Source organism: Eretmochelys imbricata, chromosome 6 (assembly GCF_965152235.1).
Source record: "Eretmochelys imbricata isolate rEreImb1 chromosome 6, rEreImb1.hap1, whole genome shotgun sequence".
Lineage (NCBI taxonomy): Eukaryota > Metazoa > Chordata > Testudines > Cheloniidae > Eretmochelys > Eretmochelys imbricata.
This window is the reverse complement of record NC_135577.1, coordinates 37,460,156-37,477,020: the sequence shown is the minus strand read 5'-3', so window position 1 is coordinate 37,477,020 and position 16,865 is coordinate 37,460,156. Positions and strand designations below refer to the sequence as shown.

General features: G+C 40.4%; 1 protein-coding gene across 3 annotated transcripts in view; it reads right to left on the bottom strand.

The window, feature by feature from the left end:
* The window catches only part of USP47 (ubiquitin specific peptidase 47), a 94,490-nt gene that overhangs the window by 2,234 nt on the left and 75,391 nt on the right, over nucleotides 1–16,865 (bottom strand). For all 3 annotated transcript variants that reach the window (XM_077818413.1, XM_077818416.1, XM_077818415.1), the window contains 6 exons: nucleotides 16,761–16,841; nucleotides 15,501–15,616; nucleotides 13,163–13,281; nucleotides 3,875–4,005; nucleotides 1,907–1,954; nucleotides 1,676–1,806 (listed from right to left, as the gene is read on the bottom strand). In XM_077818413.1, the coding sequence (XP_077674539.1) occupies nucleotides 1,676–1,806; nucleotides 1,907–1,954; nucleotides 3,875–4,005; nucleotides 13,163–13,281; nucleotides 15,501–15,616; nucleotides 16,761–16,841 (626 nt within the window). The remainder of the gene's footprint in view (nucleotides 1–1,675; nucleotides 1,807–1,906; nucleotides 1,955–3,874; nucleotides 4,006–13,162; nucleotides 13,282–15,500; nucleotides 15,617–16,760; nucleotides 16,842–16,865) is intronic.

Genomic DNA, 16,865 nt, shown 5'->3' with positions numbered 1-16,865 from the left:
AGCTGGGAGCAGAAGGAAGCCACCTGGGGCTTCTTGCCTTCAGTGGGGAGATCTGCACCTCGAGTCCTATATACAGACACTACGTCACCCTCACTACACCAACATAAGCCCTATGACTCTCATGGAGGCAGAGTTATGTTGGTGTAGTAGGGCAGGTATATCGGCCAGGAGCAAGGCTGTAAAGTAGACACAGAGTTAGGTCAACATAAGCTGCCTCATGTCAACCTACGTAGTGTTGACCAAGCCTTATACTAAGCCAGCTTTCCGAGTTCACTTCAAAGCTCCTCTTCATCAAGCCTCACACTGCCTCTTCACTCTTAGTTAGCCCCTCTCCACGCGTGCCTGGCAACACAGCTTCCTCCTATTCAGCTGCCACTCTACTCTTTAGCCAATCAGCACAGCAGCAGCTTTTGACTATATGCCAGTCAGCTGCTCCACAGGACACACAAACCCCTTTTATTTTCGGCTCTTCCTCAAGTCCACAACACTACCCACCTCCCTCTTTTCTTCTGCTATCCCCAGATCCCAAATTGATGAAAAAATTTAGCAGTGGGCTGAAGTCCCATGTTCCAAATCTAATTTGTTCAGGATAAAATATATCCAATTAGGAACTTGTTTACTGTTCTGTATAATAGCGCAGCCTTCATATTATCCCTTAATTCAAAAACTTTGTTCAAGTAACTTCAGACTACAGAATAAACGGAAGATTTTATGAGGTAACAACTGCATTCTGAACTAACCAAACTACAAGGCCAATAGAACACCCTCAAATTATTTTAGTACTGTTTGTCTAACAGATTTTTTTCCCCTTTTGTCAGGCAGATGAAAAAGCAGGCAATATTTTAGATGACCATCTGAATGGCGCACACTGCAGAGAGTAACTAGAAACAGACAAACAATTGGAATCGCTGTGGCCTAGCGGCTTAGGAATTAGTTGTAGAGCCCATTTCTGAGGCCTTCAGTGCTGCTTATGCCTTGTGCTGGCCCCCTGCACGGAAGTCATTTTCACCCTTATATGGAAAACAATTTCACAGAAAATATAATTCAGTTTTAAGATATGGATGTGTTGTGCACAAAAAGCATTTACGCTGGCCAGACAGGTTGCAATGGCCCTGAATAAGTAGTTAGGTCAATATTTTTCAAACTAGTACTACTAGGGAAGAAAAGCTTCCCTTATTACATGATCTCTTAGAATGGCTTCCAATTTCACATGTTTATCATAGTGTCAACATATATTACATAGTAAGGTCAATTCAATAATATCATGGCAAAAATGCCTTAAAACAAGATATTATCTACTTTATTTTCGTAACGGCTTAATGTAAAATATTAAGCAAATGCTACATAATTCAACACAAAGGGTGAAATCCTGCTACAATGAAGTCAATGCCAAAACTTCTGAAATCCACACTTATTTCCAAGCATAATGCTTACTATTTATTTAGCACATATTAGTAAAATAGAAACTAAGGTCTAACACGAATTTATAACTGAAATGCCTCAAAAAAAATCAGTTATGCTTGATTTTCTATTTTTAGCTCCCATTGTGGACATTTTTCTTCTTCAAAACAGCAGCAGAATTTTCAGCATGAACTGTTTTTCAGGATTCTGTTGGTTGTTAGAACCTTATTTATACATAGAGTATTTGTTGATTATACTACAATAAAATATATACCTATAAAATATTACTGCGCCATCATCACAAATGTAGAGAGGCCAGACATTCAACGTAGACACTTTAGGATTCCAGTCCAAGTCCTGGTGGATCTCTAGTACTGAAATATCACAAGGAAATGTGCCTCTCCCCTGGAAAGAAGTAATTATTTAGTGAATAAATCATCCAAACGGCATAATGATGTATGCACCCCCAAATCAATATCTACAATTTAGACATCACACTACTTACCTTAGCAAATTCTATATATTCCAAGGGTATTCCACTTATTTCACTAAGCTGTAAAACAAACATTTTCAATGTATTAATTTCTTTCAGTGAGGTAAAGAGTTTCATGCAAATATATCATACAGTGAAGCATATGAACATCAGTAAGTCTTCGTTAAATTGTAAAGGCCAGTAAGAAATTCAGACGCATCAATGACACAAAAATGAATTTAAAAAAATCACATATTTCGCAATTCTTCTTTAAGCAGTGGCTATCCCAAGGAAATAGCTGATGCTTTTTAGTGCAATTAAGTTGGTACATGACAGAGGAGTCACAAATGACACTTCTGTGAGACCCTTATACAATATCAAATTTCCAACAGCATGGTGGAGAGAGAAAAAATTAGATAGAAACATAGTTAATGTGAGGTCCAAGATGTAAAGTGATTGCAGGCCTCATATTACATCTTTGGCTCCAGAGTTGGTTCTCAATATTACAAACCATTTTATTTATACAACTATGTGTGTATCAATACAAATAAAAAACAAAAAAACCTGACAAAAGCTAAACGACTAATGAATCATATCATCCCCACCATCCACCAATTAACTTCTGCTAAAATAAAAGAACTGAATGAAAAGCTGTCTTGTACCACATTTTAAATGTCAAATTTAAGATTTTGCATAGTGCAGATGGGAACAAGTTCAAGAGATGAGGCCATAAAAACCATGGGGCCAACTGCTCCCTAGAGATTAACTCTGAAGGCATGCAGCAAGAGCAGCCAACCACAGATTTTATGACGCTACGTGAAAAAGTAGTCTTGGAGATGGTAGGATCCATTGCCATTAGAGGATTCATTATCATTAGTAACTTAATTTACACCTGAAAGCACACAGGAAGACAGTATATAGCTTGGCATATAAGCATTACAAGCTCATGACCAACTACCACACTTAACAAGGAGGCCAATGCATTCTGTGTTAGATGAAGACAATTAATTTGTGTTCAGTTATGAGAAAACTGAACTTCTGATGTGACAAAGTGGGGATTTTCCCTTGTTATGTTGTATGTGAGCCTATGTGAGTTTTACTCTTTTGTATGAATACTGTGTGTGCCTCAGTTTCCCTGGGTGCTGCACCAATACCTCAGTGGTGGGAATAGGGGTGTGTGACTTTGGCTGAGACCTCTGGGGCAGGTGAGGCTGCTCCATCTGTCTGCACATATGCTATGACCAGTGCCCTTCGTAACCGGAGATCCTGAAGGGGGATGCAACCAGGTGACAACCACATGACTCTTTGCCTGGGAAGTGAGACAAACAGAAGGAGGAGCAGCAACAAGCTGGCAGTTTGCTTTGAGGGATTGAAGGAGTGGGAGTCTAGGGCTTCTGGCCCAGGACTACCCAAGATGGACTTGGATGAAAGTCACTGATTTCTGTGTCAACAAGTTTTGTTCTACGCTGTGTTCCTGTCGAATAACAAGCCTTCTGTTTTACTGGCTGACTGCGGAGTCGGGGTGCAGGGCCCTCTGGCTTCCTCAGGAGCCCCGCCTGGGCAAACGCACTGCAAGACATGCTCTGCGTTGGAAGAGCATGCTGAATGCTCCAAGGTCAGATTCAGGAAGGTTGAAGCCGTATAAGCTTCTTGCCCCGGCGACAGTATGCTCAAAGAGAGGAGATATGCTCCCCCAGAGTCCTGACTGGCTTCATATGGAGTAGAAGCCGAGGATTACCTGGTAACTCTGACACTCAACATCAAGACGTTATATATGGTAAGAAATCCTAATCCTTAGCTACTACTAGGATCTCAACTGGTATCCACATGCAAGATAGTCTTTTGCCACTTGCAGCTGACCAGGGATTTGTAACTAAGATGCAATCACTGCAATTAAACTGCATCAAATCCCTGTGTTCATGCCGTTATTCAGAATTAATGTGGCCTTAATTTACTTTAAAATTATGCTTGAATACATTTTACTACTAAAAATCAATTCACCTTCTCTTTTAATTCATCAACACTGCTGCTTTCCAGAACTACTTCCTGGAAGGAATCAAGCTTCATCTCTGATGGCCTCCATCGTCTTGATAGAACAGCAAGCTGTGACATAGATTTCATCTTTTCTGCCTCTGCAAAAAGAGATGGAATATTCTGAGATCTTCATAGATTTTTATTCCATCTACAATGAGGAATTTAACATATATTATATGCACACACAAACATGGGAGCGTGCTGAGTGTATTATAGCTATATATATTACATACAAAAAGGTTAAAACCATCAAAGGTTGCAAAGTGAAGCACTTAAGTCAGGAAATTGCAATGTTAATATGCCTGGATAATCTTCTCTGAACCCCTTTGTATATATACACACACACACAAAATGATAAACACATTGCACAGTGACTTTTTCACAGGATTCCAACCTCGTTTAGTGCTCAAGATGGATAGTGGTCATTGAACTAGACAGCAGTTCTGTATTTCCTTTTCTAGCTACAGTATGTGACCCGATGCCTCATTCTCTGCATACCATCCAAGCCTTTCACTAACATTTTCTCTGTATAGGCTTTTCTACAGCACTAATCAATAGAATACGTAAGTGTCTCAAAAAAACATTAATGAATTTTTTCTCAAAACATCAAAGTATGACACTCATTTTAACAGATATTGAACAAAGAGACAGAGTAAGTGACTTAACATGGTCAAACACTAAGGCTACATCTACACTACAGTCGGGACTGACGGTCTGAGATTGATCCACCAGCTGTCGATTTAGCGGGTCTACTGAAGACCCGCCAAAATCGACAGCAGAGCGCTCTCCAGTCGACCCTTGTACTCTACCCCCGATGATAAGAGTAAAGTAAGTTGATGGAGAGTTTCTCCCGTCGACCGCCCGCGGTGTAGACCCCACGGTAACTCCACCTAAGATACGTTGACTCCAGCTACGTTATTCAGACCAACAGATTAATTCACGACAAAATTCTGTCTCATTCTGTTTCCAAACACCTAAACTCAATAAAGCAATGGAATGGAGGGAAAAAAAGAGTATGTAATCATATAATAAAAGTAGGGCTGTCAAGTGATTAAACGAATTGTGATTAAACTAATTGCACTGTTAAATAATAATACAATACCATTTATTTAAATATTTTTGGAGGTTTTCTACATTTTCAAATATATTATTTCAATTGTAACAAAAATTGTTCAGTGCTCACTTTATTTTGGATTACAAATATTTGCACTGTAAAAAACAAAAAAAATAGTATTTTTCAATTCACCTAATACAAGTACTGTAGTGCAATCTCTATCATGAATGTTGAACTTACAAACCTAGAATTCCGTACAAAAAAACCTGCATTCAAAAATAAAACAATGTAAAACTTTGGAGCCTACAATCCACTCAGTCCTATTTCTAGTTCAGACAATTGCTCAGACAAACAAGTTTGTTTACATTTGCAGGAGATAATGCTGCCTGCGTCTTCTTTACAATGTCATCTGAAAGTGACAACAGGCGTTTGCATGGCACTGTTGTAGCCGGCATCGCAAGATATTTAAGTGCAAGATGCCCTAAAGATTCATATGTCCCTTCATGCTTCAACCACCATTCCAGAGGACATGCATCCATACGGATGTCAGGTTTTGCTCAATAACAATCCAAAGCAGTGCAGACCGACGCATGTTCATTTTCATCCTCTGAGTCCAATGCCACCAGCAGAAGGTTAATTTTCTTTTTTGGTGGTTTGGGTTCTGTAGTTTCGGAGTGTTGCTCTTTTAAGACTTCTGAAAGCATGCTCCACACCTAGTCCCTCTCAGATTTTGGAAGGCACTTCAGATTTTTAAACCTTGGGTTGAGTGCCATAACTATCCTTAGAAATCTCATATTGGTGCCTTCTTTGCGTTTTGTCAAAGCTGCAGTGAAAGTGTTCTTAAAACAAACATGTGCTGAGTCATCATCCGAGACTGCTATAACATGAAATATATGGCAGAATGCAGGTAAAACAGAACCAGAGACATACAATGCTTCCCCAAGGAGTTCAGTCACAAATTTAATTAAGGCTTTCTTTTTTTTTTAAACGAGCATCGTCAGCATGGAAGCATATCCTCTAGAACGGTGGCCGAAGTATGAAGGGGCATATTCATATTTAGCATATCTGGCGTGTAAATACCTTGCAATGCTGACTAAAAAAGTCCAATGTTCTCACTTTCTGGTGCAAATATTTGTAATAAAAAATAATATAAAGTGAGCGGTGTACACTTTGTAGTCTATACTGAAATTGGAATCAATACATTTGAAAATACATTTGTATTGTATTGATCACTACCCGGGCTCAACGGGTAGTGATCAATGGCTCCATGTCTAGCTGGCAGCCGGTATCAAGTGGAGTGCCCCAAGGGTCGGTCCTGGGGCCGGTTTTGTTCAATATCTTCATAAATGATCTGGAGGATGGTGTGGATTGCACTCTCAGCAAATTTGGAGGGCTTTAAAATAGGTTCACCAGGGGAAGGAGACCAAAGCCCTGAGGTATGTGGGAAAGCGGGATACCGGGAGGAAACACAGGCAGGAATGTCTGTGAGGGGAGGGCTCCTGCCTCATACTGGGAATGAGGGGCGATCAACAGGTTATCTCAAGTGCTTATATACGAATGCACAAAGCCTTGGAAACAAGCAGGGAGAACTGGAGGTCCTGGTGATGTCAAGGAACTATGACGTGATTGGAATAACAGAGACTTGGTGGGATAACTCACATGACTGGAGTACTGTCATGGATGGTTATAAACTGTTCAGGAAGGACAGGCAGGGCAGAAAAGGTGGGCGAGTAGCACTGTATGTAAGGGAGCAGTATGACTGCTCAGAGCTCCGGTACGAAACTGTAGAAAAACCTGAGTGTCTCTGGATTAAGTTTAGAAGTGTGTGCAACAAGAGTGATGTAGTGGTGGGAGTCTGCTATAGACCACCGGACCAGGGGGATGAGGTAGATGAGGCTTTCTTCCGGCAGCTCACGGAAGCTACTAGATCGCATGCCCTGATTCTCATGGGTGACTTTAATTTTCCTGATATCTGCTGGGAGAGCAATACAGCGGTGCATAGACAATCCAGGAAGTTTTTGGAAAGCGTAGGGGACAATTTCCTGGCGCAAGTGCTAGAGGAGCCAACTAGGGGGGGCGCTTTTCTTGACCTGCTGCTCACAAACCGGGTAGAATTAGTGGGGGAAGCAAAAGTGGATGGGAATCTGGGAGGCAGTGACCATGAGTTGGTTGAGTTCAGGATCCTGACGCAGGGAAGAAAGGTAAGCAGCAGGATACGGACCCTGGACTTCAGGAAAGCAGACTTCGACTCCCTCAGGGAACGGATGGCCAGGATCCCCTGGGGGACTAACTTGAAGGGGAAAGGAGTCCAGGAGAGCTGGCTGTATTTCAAGGAATCCCTGTTGAGGTTACAGGGACAAACCATCCCAATGAGTCGAAAGAATAGTAAATATGGTAGGCGACCAGCTTGGCTTAATGGTGAAATCCTAGCGGATCTTAAACATAAAAAAGAAGCTTACAAGAAGTGGAAGGTTGGACATATGACCAGGGAAGAGTATAAAAATATTGCTTGGGCATGTAGGAATGAAATCAGGAGGGCCAAATCGCACCTGGAGCTGCAGCTAGCGAGAGATGTCAAGAGTAACAAGAAGGGTTTTTTCAGGTATGTTGGCAACAAGAAGAAAGCCAAGGAAAGTGTGGGCCCCTTACTGAATGAGGGAGGCAACCTAGTGACAGAGGATGTGGAAAAAGCTAATGTACTCAATGCTTTTTTGCCTCTGTTTTCACTAACAAGGTCAGCTCCCAGACTGCTGCGCTGGGCATCATAAAATGGGGAAGAGATGGCCAGCCCTCTGTGGAGATAGAGGTGGTTAGGGACTATTTAGAAAAGCTGGACGTGCACAAGTCCTTGGGGCCGGACGAGTTGCATCCGAGAGTGCTGAAGGAATTGGCGGCTGTGATTGCAGAGCCATTGGCCATTATCTTTGAAAACTCGTGGCTAACGGGGGAAGTCCCAGATGACTGGAAAAAGGCTAATGTAGTGCCAATCTTTAAAAAAGGGAAGAAGGAGGATCCTGGGAACTACAGGCCAGTCAGCCTCACCTCAGTCCCTGGAAAAATCATGGAGCAGGTCCTCAAAGAATCAATCCTGAAGCACTTGCATGAGAGGAAAGTGATCAGGAACAACCAGCATGGATTCACCAAGGGAAGGTCATGCCTGACTAATCTAATCGCCTTTTATGATGAGATTACTGGTTCTGTGGATGAAGGGAAAGCAGTGGATGTATTGTTTCTTGACTTTAGCAAAGCTTTTGACACGGTCTCCCACAGTATTCTTGTCAGCAAGTTAAGGAAGTATGGGCTGGATGAATGCACTATAAGGTGGGTAGAAAGCTGGCTAGATTGTCGGGCTCAACGGGTAGTGATCAATGGCTCCATGTCTAGTTGGCAGCCGGTATCAAGTGGAGTGCCCCAAGGGTTGGTCCTGGGGCCGGTTTTGTTCAATATCTTCATAAATGATCTGGAGGATGGTGTGGATTGCACTCTCAGCAAATTTGCGGATGATACTAAACTGGGAGGAGTGGTAGATACGCTGGAGGGGAGGGATAGGATACAGAAGGACCTAGACAAATTGGAGGATTGGGCCAAAAGAAATCTGATGAGGTTCAATAAGGATAAGTGCAGGGTCCTGCACTTAGGATGGAAGAATCCAATGCACCGCTACAGACTAGGGACCGAATGGCTAGGCAGCAGTTCTGCGGAAAAGGACCTAGGGGTGACAGTGGACGAGAAGCTGGATATGAGTCAGCAGTGTGCCCTTGTTGCCAAGAAGGCCAATGGCATTTTGGGATGTATAAGTAGGGGCATAGCGAGCAGATCGAGGGACGTGATCGTTCCCCTCTATTTGACATTGGTGAGGCCTCATCTGGAGTACTGTGTCCAGTTTTGGGCCCCACACTACAAGAAGGATTTGGATAAATTGGAGAGAGTCCAGCGAAGGGCAACAAAAATGATTAGGGGTCTAGAACACATGACTTATGAGGAGAGGCTGAGGGAGCTGGGATTGTTTAGCCTGCAGAAGAGAAGAATGAGGGGGGATTTGATAGCTGCTTTCAACTACCTGAAAGGGGGTTCCAAAGAGGATGGCTCTAGACTGTTCTCAATGGTAACAGATGACAGAACGAGGAGTAATGGTCTCAAGTTGCAGTGGGGGAGGTTTAGATTGGATATTAGGAAAAACTTTTTCACTAAGAGGGTGGTGAAACACTGGAATGCGTTACCTAGGGAGGTGGTAGAATCTCCTTCCTTAGAGGTTTTTAAGGTCAGGCTTGACAAAGCCCTGGCTGGGATGATTTAACTGGGAATTGGTCCTGCTTCGAGCAGGGGGTTGGACTAGATGACCTTCAGGGGTCCCTTCCAACCCTGATATTCTATGATTCTATGAAAATGTAGAAAAACATCCAAAATATTTAATAAATTTCAATTGGTGGTCTATTGTTTAACAGTGCGATTAAAATGGCAATTAATTTTTTTAATTGTGATTAATTTTTTTGAGTTAATCACGTGAGTTAACTGCGATAATCAACAGCCCTAAATCAAAGGCAATTGGGGAAGCACACACACACGGACATTAAGTTCAGATTGCACTGGCACCTTGACTCCTGAGTGCTTCAGTATAGAAATCCTTTTTGTATGGAATTTCACAACGTTTTAAAAAAAAAAGAACATGAAAAAAATAAGAAATTCCACTGTGTCCATTGACTCATTCATTTAACTCTTTGGGGCAGTTCACAGACTGATGCTTTTCTTGAAGGCTGCAATATTGTGCTCCAGAAGTTTAAACTAAGCCTCTACCTCTTACAGTCGTGAAGAAAACTTTAAAAATGTGATGCAAATATTCATTAGCGCTTGTAGACATCCTAAAATACTGTGAGAGATGTGAACTTTCCCTTTTCATTTCAAAGCGTTACTAATTCTGAAGTCAAAATTATAACGCTGTAAATAAAAACATTAAGTATTTCACCACTGATCAAAACATACAAGAAAAGAATGGAATGATCTTAATATTATGATCCATTATGATGTCTTGTTCTGATGCAAACAGAAACTAGTTTGAGAGTGAATGTCTACATCATATGAAAGGCATCACAATATTTTTTGGAGTCCATACTCCTTCCTAAGGCAATGATAGATCTCTCAGAAAACAGCACTGTCTACTCGCCTTCCTAAACAGATTGTATATAGAACCAATACTGGCAGGCCATTAAGTGGTTGCATTACAAAATCCAACATGCATGCACATTTTTAAAAGCTCTGTAACTCCGACAAAATAACTTTCACCAGATCCCAAAAAGGCACATTTGCAACTATCTGCTTGCCAAATTTCAAGTTTCCACCATTGACATCCCATAGCTGTTCAAAAAGTCAGTATTTTATAATGACTAAAGAGTGGGAATTTTTTTCCATTCTTAGATCTGAAAATGGTTAAACAGTTTTGGCTCAACCTATCAAAAATTTGCTCCCTAACTGGAAAAAAATTTGACTAAAATTTGTAAAGATTGGAAAAAATATAAACTGAAAATTTGCAGAGGAGGGAGTTTGTTGCCATCATTTCACTTTATATTCCTCCGCTTCTCTAGCGAGTTCCTTGTTTCCTCCGAGATTCTTCCCTTGGCTCTTTTCAGTTTCTCTTTCTCAGCTAATTTTACACATTGCCTGAAAGCTGATGACTAAATGGAAGACTTCGAGAAATACCGAAATGAAAGGCTCTTAAAGACAGCTGAAGATCGCAGAAACCTAAAAAAATGCAAATGGAAACTGATGCTATACACGTCAATAATGGCGCTGAACAAGAAGGACTGAAAAGCAATAATTGACAGAACAGGCAGGGATGGAAGCGGTCTGCAAAGATTGCTACACCGAACTGTTCACACCTCAAATAAACGTCCCACTGTGAACACTTCAACAGACCAATGAGCACACACTCCGGTCCTCGTCAGCCAAGTTTGACATGCAGTTTACCAAATGAAGGAACGAAAAGCTCCAGGAAAAGACAGACTGACAATCAAAATAAGAGCGGAGGCCAAGACCTCTGGAAAACCCTTGCTCAGAGGTTTTGCTGCTACTTAGAAATGCAGAATATACCATCCAGCTGGAAGGAGTCCAATGCCATTTTGTTGTACAAGAAGGGCGATCGTGAAGAGCTAAAGAACTATTGTCCAATTGACTACTCTCACATGTCTACAAGCTATTCACCAAAACAACAACAAACTGACTCACAGAGTCTGAACGAGCAGCATCCAAGAAAGCAGGCAGGTATTCAAAGGAATTTCAGCACATTGGACTATATCTTCTCAAAAACCATCTACTGGAGTGCTTAAGGAAACATTTCCTTTATGCATTGCCTTCGTTGACTATGAAAAAGCGTTTGACAGCGTAGCAATCTATGTAGCACTGAAAGCTCTTGCAGAACAGGGCACCAAACTATTAAAGGAAACAAACTCTCACTGCACTACGAATATAACTCTGTTCAACACTCCTCTTTGCATCCCAGTCAAAAAAGGTGTGAAGCAAGGAGACGTAGTTTCACCAAAACCTTTCACAGCCTGCCTCAAAATTGTAATGAGGCAGATGAGGTGGAATCAGTGTCAATGAAGAGCTGCTAAACCACTTCAGATTCACGGATGATATCATGTTGATTGCCGAAAACACTATCAAACTACAGAAAATGCTGCAAGAACTCGACACAGAAAGCAACCAAGTTGGACTGAAAATGAACCTCTCTAAAACAAAATGTATGCAGTCTAATGCCTTGCCAAAAGCCCAAATAATAGTCAAGGGAGAATAAATAGAAGAAGTTTAACAATGTCTATTTGGGCCAAAAAATTAACATGCACCACGATCAGGAAGGCAAACTCATGCGAAGAAAGCAAGCTGGCTGGCGCGCACATTCAAGTCTATCGAGGATATTCTCCAAGGAAAAATCAACAAGGCAATATGCGCCAATCTCTTCAAATCAACAGTATTGCTAGTAATGTTGTACGGCAGCAAACCATGGGCACTGAAGAAGATAGAGGAGCAACAACTCTCACAGAGAGACCGATGGAAAGAAGAATTCTGGGGATCTCAATCCACGACCGAGTCCCCAGTGAAGTGATCAGATAGAGAGGAGCGCAGGACATCATTGAAGGCAGGAATAGTAAAATGCAATAGGCTGGGAATTAGCTAGGCTGACTGACAATTTATGAACTACTGCTGTTGCCGAGTGGTACCCAAGGGAACTGAAAACGGCTGACCTCTAAAAAAAGATGGGAAGATTTTATCGTGAAAAGTCATGGATGCACCCAAAAGGAAGGCCAGGAAAAGAGAAGAATGGAAGACATGTTGTGACTGGTGCAATCTATATGAGACCAATGAAGGTGATCAAGATGAACTGAAAGTTACCACTTAGAATGGAAACGGTTCTGCAACCTCAAGTGTAGACACTGCTGCATTCCCAGCATCTGATACGAAAAGCCATAGATCCATATAGGTGTAATGATTGTAATTATACCTCACACACCCAAGTTTGCAAAGAAACTAGGAGCAAAACTACTCCAGTATTTTTCAAAACTAAAGCCAGAGGACTGTGTACATGTGAGGTTTCATCACATAGCTCCACAGAGAACTACAAAAAAAAAAAGCAGGCACTGCATCATGGCTAACTTAAACAAAAATTTCCCTCTACCTTACCCCCTTTTGCAATTTATATTATCCCATTTTGATCACACTAGCACCACTGGTCTGAATAAATAATCTGAATCCCCTTATCTACTTCCCCACACTTGAAAAATTCTACTCCTTTGCTCTCTTGGGCAAGTAAATTTTTGAAAATCGACTAAAGTAGTATAATTGTTTTAATCATCATTGTATGCGCAGGCAAGGGACACTTTGTGCCTGGGCTGGTAAGTTTCTGTGTGCAATTCAGAAGGCTGCATTTAGCTTACATTTGAGTCCTCAGGTTTAGAAAATATACTACAACTAAATGGAAAGAATCTTGAAGTGCAGTTTTAATTATCTTCAGGAAAGTATAGAATGCAGAATACAGTGAACCTAAAATAATTCAGTAAACCAACATTCAACAAAAATATATATTTAACATGCTGTTATTAGCTGAAGGATTCTATTCCACTGACATACAAAAAATGCATATATTCACAGAAGATAGAATTCATTTTGAAACAAAATGTTAGGGCTCTAACTTTTTCTCAATGTATTATTACCGTCAAGTATTTCTAAGAAGACCTCCCAGTTGCTTGAAATATTAATATCTTCCTCATAGACATGATAATCCAGAAATACAGTGCCTGGATTCTTCCAGGTTTTCTTTCGTAGGCGAAACCTATAAATATGTTTAAGAAAACAATAAGTTTTTGTTCACTGATACCAACGTACATTGGCAATGGATTCTATGACAATTTTTTTTTTTTTTGAGCTCTGGAGAAAGGTGTCACAAAATCATGACACTTAGTTTACACTGCAATTGGGAGGCATGACTGCAACATACCCAAGCTAGCTTTGAAAGAGCTAGTTCGCTAAAAAGGTAAGTGAAGACACAGCAGCACAGACTAACTGCCCAAGTATGTACCCAGGGACCCTGCGTATCTACTTGTGTGGCTAGTCTGTGACGTTATCTGTGCTTCTGTGGCTTCACTGCTATTTGTGATCAAGATAGTGAGGGTATGTCTATGCTGCAATCACATTTCCTGACTGCAATACAGATGTACTTTTAACACACAGAGGTTTCACAAACCACCCCTACTCTGCTCCCAGCCACACACAGGGTCTTCACTCCTGCAAGAGGCCCAAGATTTTCAACTATGACCAAACTTTCTCTCTCTTTATTGGTAAATATGACTTTTCTTGCTTCTAAAAATTCCAATCTGGAGGAGATTTTATAAAATTAACAGTATACCGTCACTCCCTCAAGTGGCTGCATGGAAATCTGGACCCTTAAGCACATCAATGTTGTCATTCATGGCCACTGGAGTTGGTTGCTAGAGAGCAGTCTCTCCTTCACCTAAGAGCTTAAGAATTTTCCTCTACAGCATACCCAATATGGCAGCCCTGGACTTCAGTCTTCAGCTATTAGATTTCTGAGAGGACCCTGAAATTGCTGGCTTGGGGACCAATGATCTATGTAGAACATAATTCTACTTTTAGCCAGCAAGCTGGTCTTAGAGAAAACTGTTTATTTTATGGCTAAATTTAAGCTGCTTGATGTATGCCCTCCAGCTATCAGACATGTGAAGCGCTCAGCAGAACTACAGGGTATCTACCGTATACTCTAACAGCAGTTTAAATGTTGTATAACTGGTGCTCTACTATGAATTGCAAGATTCTTAGAAAGGGGAAATAGCAGCTAGTTTATTAAGTACATAATCAAATACACTGTGAAATCTCATGTAGATATGGAATAGTGGAGTATACTTTGTATGTTATTTAGGTCTCTTAATGCATGATTCTTGTGTGTGAATAAGTGAGCCTAAATTAAACCAGACATACCAAAGAATTCTGAGATGACTCATCATACTTCTATTTTCTGACAATATTGAAATGTTACTCTCTCTCATCTGTAGGTGGGTTACTCAGAGAGGTTTCAATTATGGCTTTTGAAACCTAGTGCTGATAAGGAGATGTTGCAAAGCTGCCATATACCGGGGAGCTCTAGGAAGGATTGTGCTTGTTAGTAGGAGTACACATGCGCAGAAGAATATGGGACGACGACTGTATCTGGCCAATCCATGGGGTGCATAAGGAGAGTGACAATGGGAAGGAAGAATGGCTTCTTAAGCAGGAATGGGAAAAAAAATTAGTGGTGTTATTCTCCCCCCAAGCTCTACCGACAGCTTTTCCTCACTAAACACATTTTTTCTTCTTAAGAAAAAAAACAAACAAACACCACAGGAGAGATACTTAGAGGGTGGATGTCTGACTCACGTGGCTCATCTTGCAGATCTCCTCCAGCCCTGAGGCAAGAGGTTAAAGTGTATGGAAAAATCAGAAGAGGCAACATGTCAGAGCAATGCCACAGAGCAGCATTTGTTCTACTTCTACATAGAAATGCTTGGACTGTATCTCTCAGAGACTAGTCTTTTTATTGTGAAGTGTTTTTCTTTTCTTCCCTTTTCTGCTTTTAGAGAAGCACTGTTACCTTTAACATAGCCAACAGGCAATACCATTGTGACAGAACAGAAGTGCAAACAGATCTGAACTTATAGATGGCAGTGGTAAGCCATTTCAAACAAAGGCATTTCCATTTAAACAGCACTCCCTCAATCTTTCCAGATGGAATGAAGGCCAGAAATTTACCACAAATTAATCTTTTATATTCACAGTTTGGCTCAGACACCACAATAACTGATCACCTTTCAACCACCTCCAAAAAAACGACTAAAAACTAGCTGGGACTGATTATATTAATACTTTCTCCCATAAAGGAGAAACAAAATTTCCTCCTAATATTTATAGCAGATCCTCTTGGCTTATGAGGAACGGAAACAGAAGAACTCTTAGTTCTATTTAAACCAGCAGTTTTAATCTTGACTGTATGTTCTTTACCTGTCAATAGTCAGATCTAATCCACATTGCTCCCTGAGTTGAGGAAGTAGCTCCTCTTTTGACTGACGCACAGTCATTCCTTTAGCAAAAACAGCATCTAAAAGAAACTTGCATGGCTGTGAACACAACAAATATACATTTATTAGTGCTAGAATTGTTTCTTTACAAAAAGAGTAAGGAAATCAGTATCTCTCATTCGTGCTGTAGTCTTGCTCAATCTCCATCACCCTAGAAAATGACAGCTGAGAACTTTGTGTGAGCAAGATATTCAATTAAACTGATTCAAAACAGGCTGCTCTCATTAGTGCATTAGTAGCTCTTTGCAGCTTATTTCCAGTTTATTTACAAACCGGAAACTTCACTGAAATAAAGGCACAGTAGTTAAGAATTAGATTGTGTACATTATTAAAACTTCAGAAACATTATAAAACATGATGGTAGCATTTGCCTTTTTCCCTAATAGAATAGATATATGGGCATTAAAATTATTTGGAAAGCTATTTTTCAATTAAATAAGTCCTGTCACCACACTGGTGCCATCCTTCTTTATTTTTAATGTGCAATTTACTGGCTCCATAGTACAGGACTTCTTCCTCTGTTGAAGAAAGCTGTTCGTATTTGGAAATTGATTTTTAATCAAAACATTGTCTGATCTTAAGTTAGTGATCAATTTCATTTCATGCATTATTCAATCATCAACTGTTCTTTTCTGCTTACACATCATACTAGTAACTGATGAAACTGCAGTGTATTTATTACACGTGTAAATAAAGCACAACTTGGGTGCACTTGTAAACAATGCAATTTTTATGTGGAAATTGAGACAAAACATGGACTCTACAAAGTCATTTTTACAGTCACTTAATTGTACTTTAAGTATCAAATGGGTACTTAACATGTAATCAACTATTACAAGACAGTCACTTGTTTCTAGCACTACTACAAGACTAGTCTAGTGCAAACAATTGTATCACCATATTCAATTACTGAATCTTTCTGACAAGTGTTGCTTTGCAGTATCTGATGGCAGTAAATATTCTAGCACTACATTATTGGAAAACATGACACCTATCAGAGAGTTCTTTCAATGTACATTGTCTAGTTAGGGAGGCTTTCGGGAAATAGAATGCATGGAGCGAAAAGTGAAAATTTAGTGGGAATTTTACCCTTAAGGTTTTTTTGGGGAAAATTAAGACTAATGCATATTTCAGTGTCTTCATACACGACTTTTAGAAGATTTTAAAATATAAAATTACTTACTTCTGGCTCATTTATCAAGAGCTGGTACACTTTGACTCTGTATTCCCCCTTCTTAAGTGCTCTTCCAAGTCTAATAGTTATCTATTAATTGAAAAGAACAGTCAT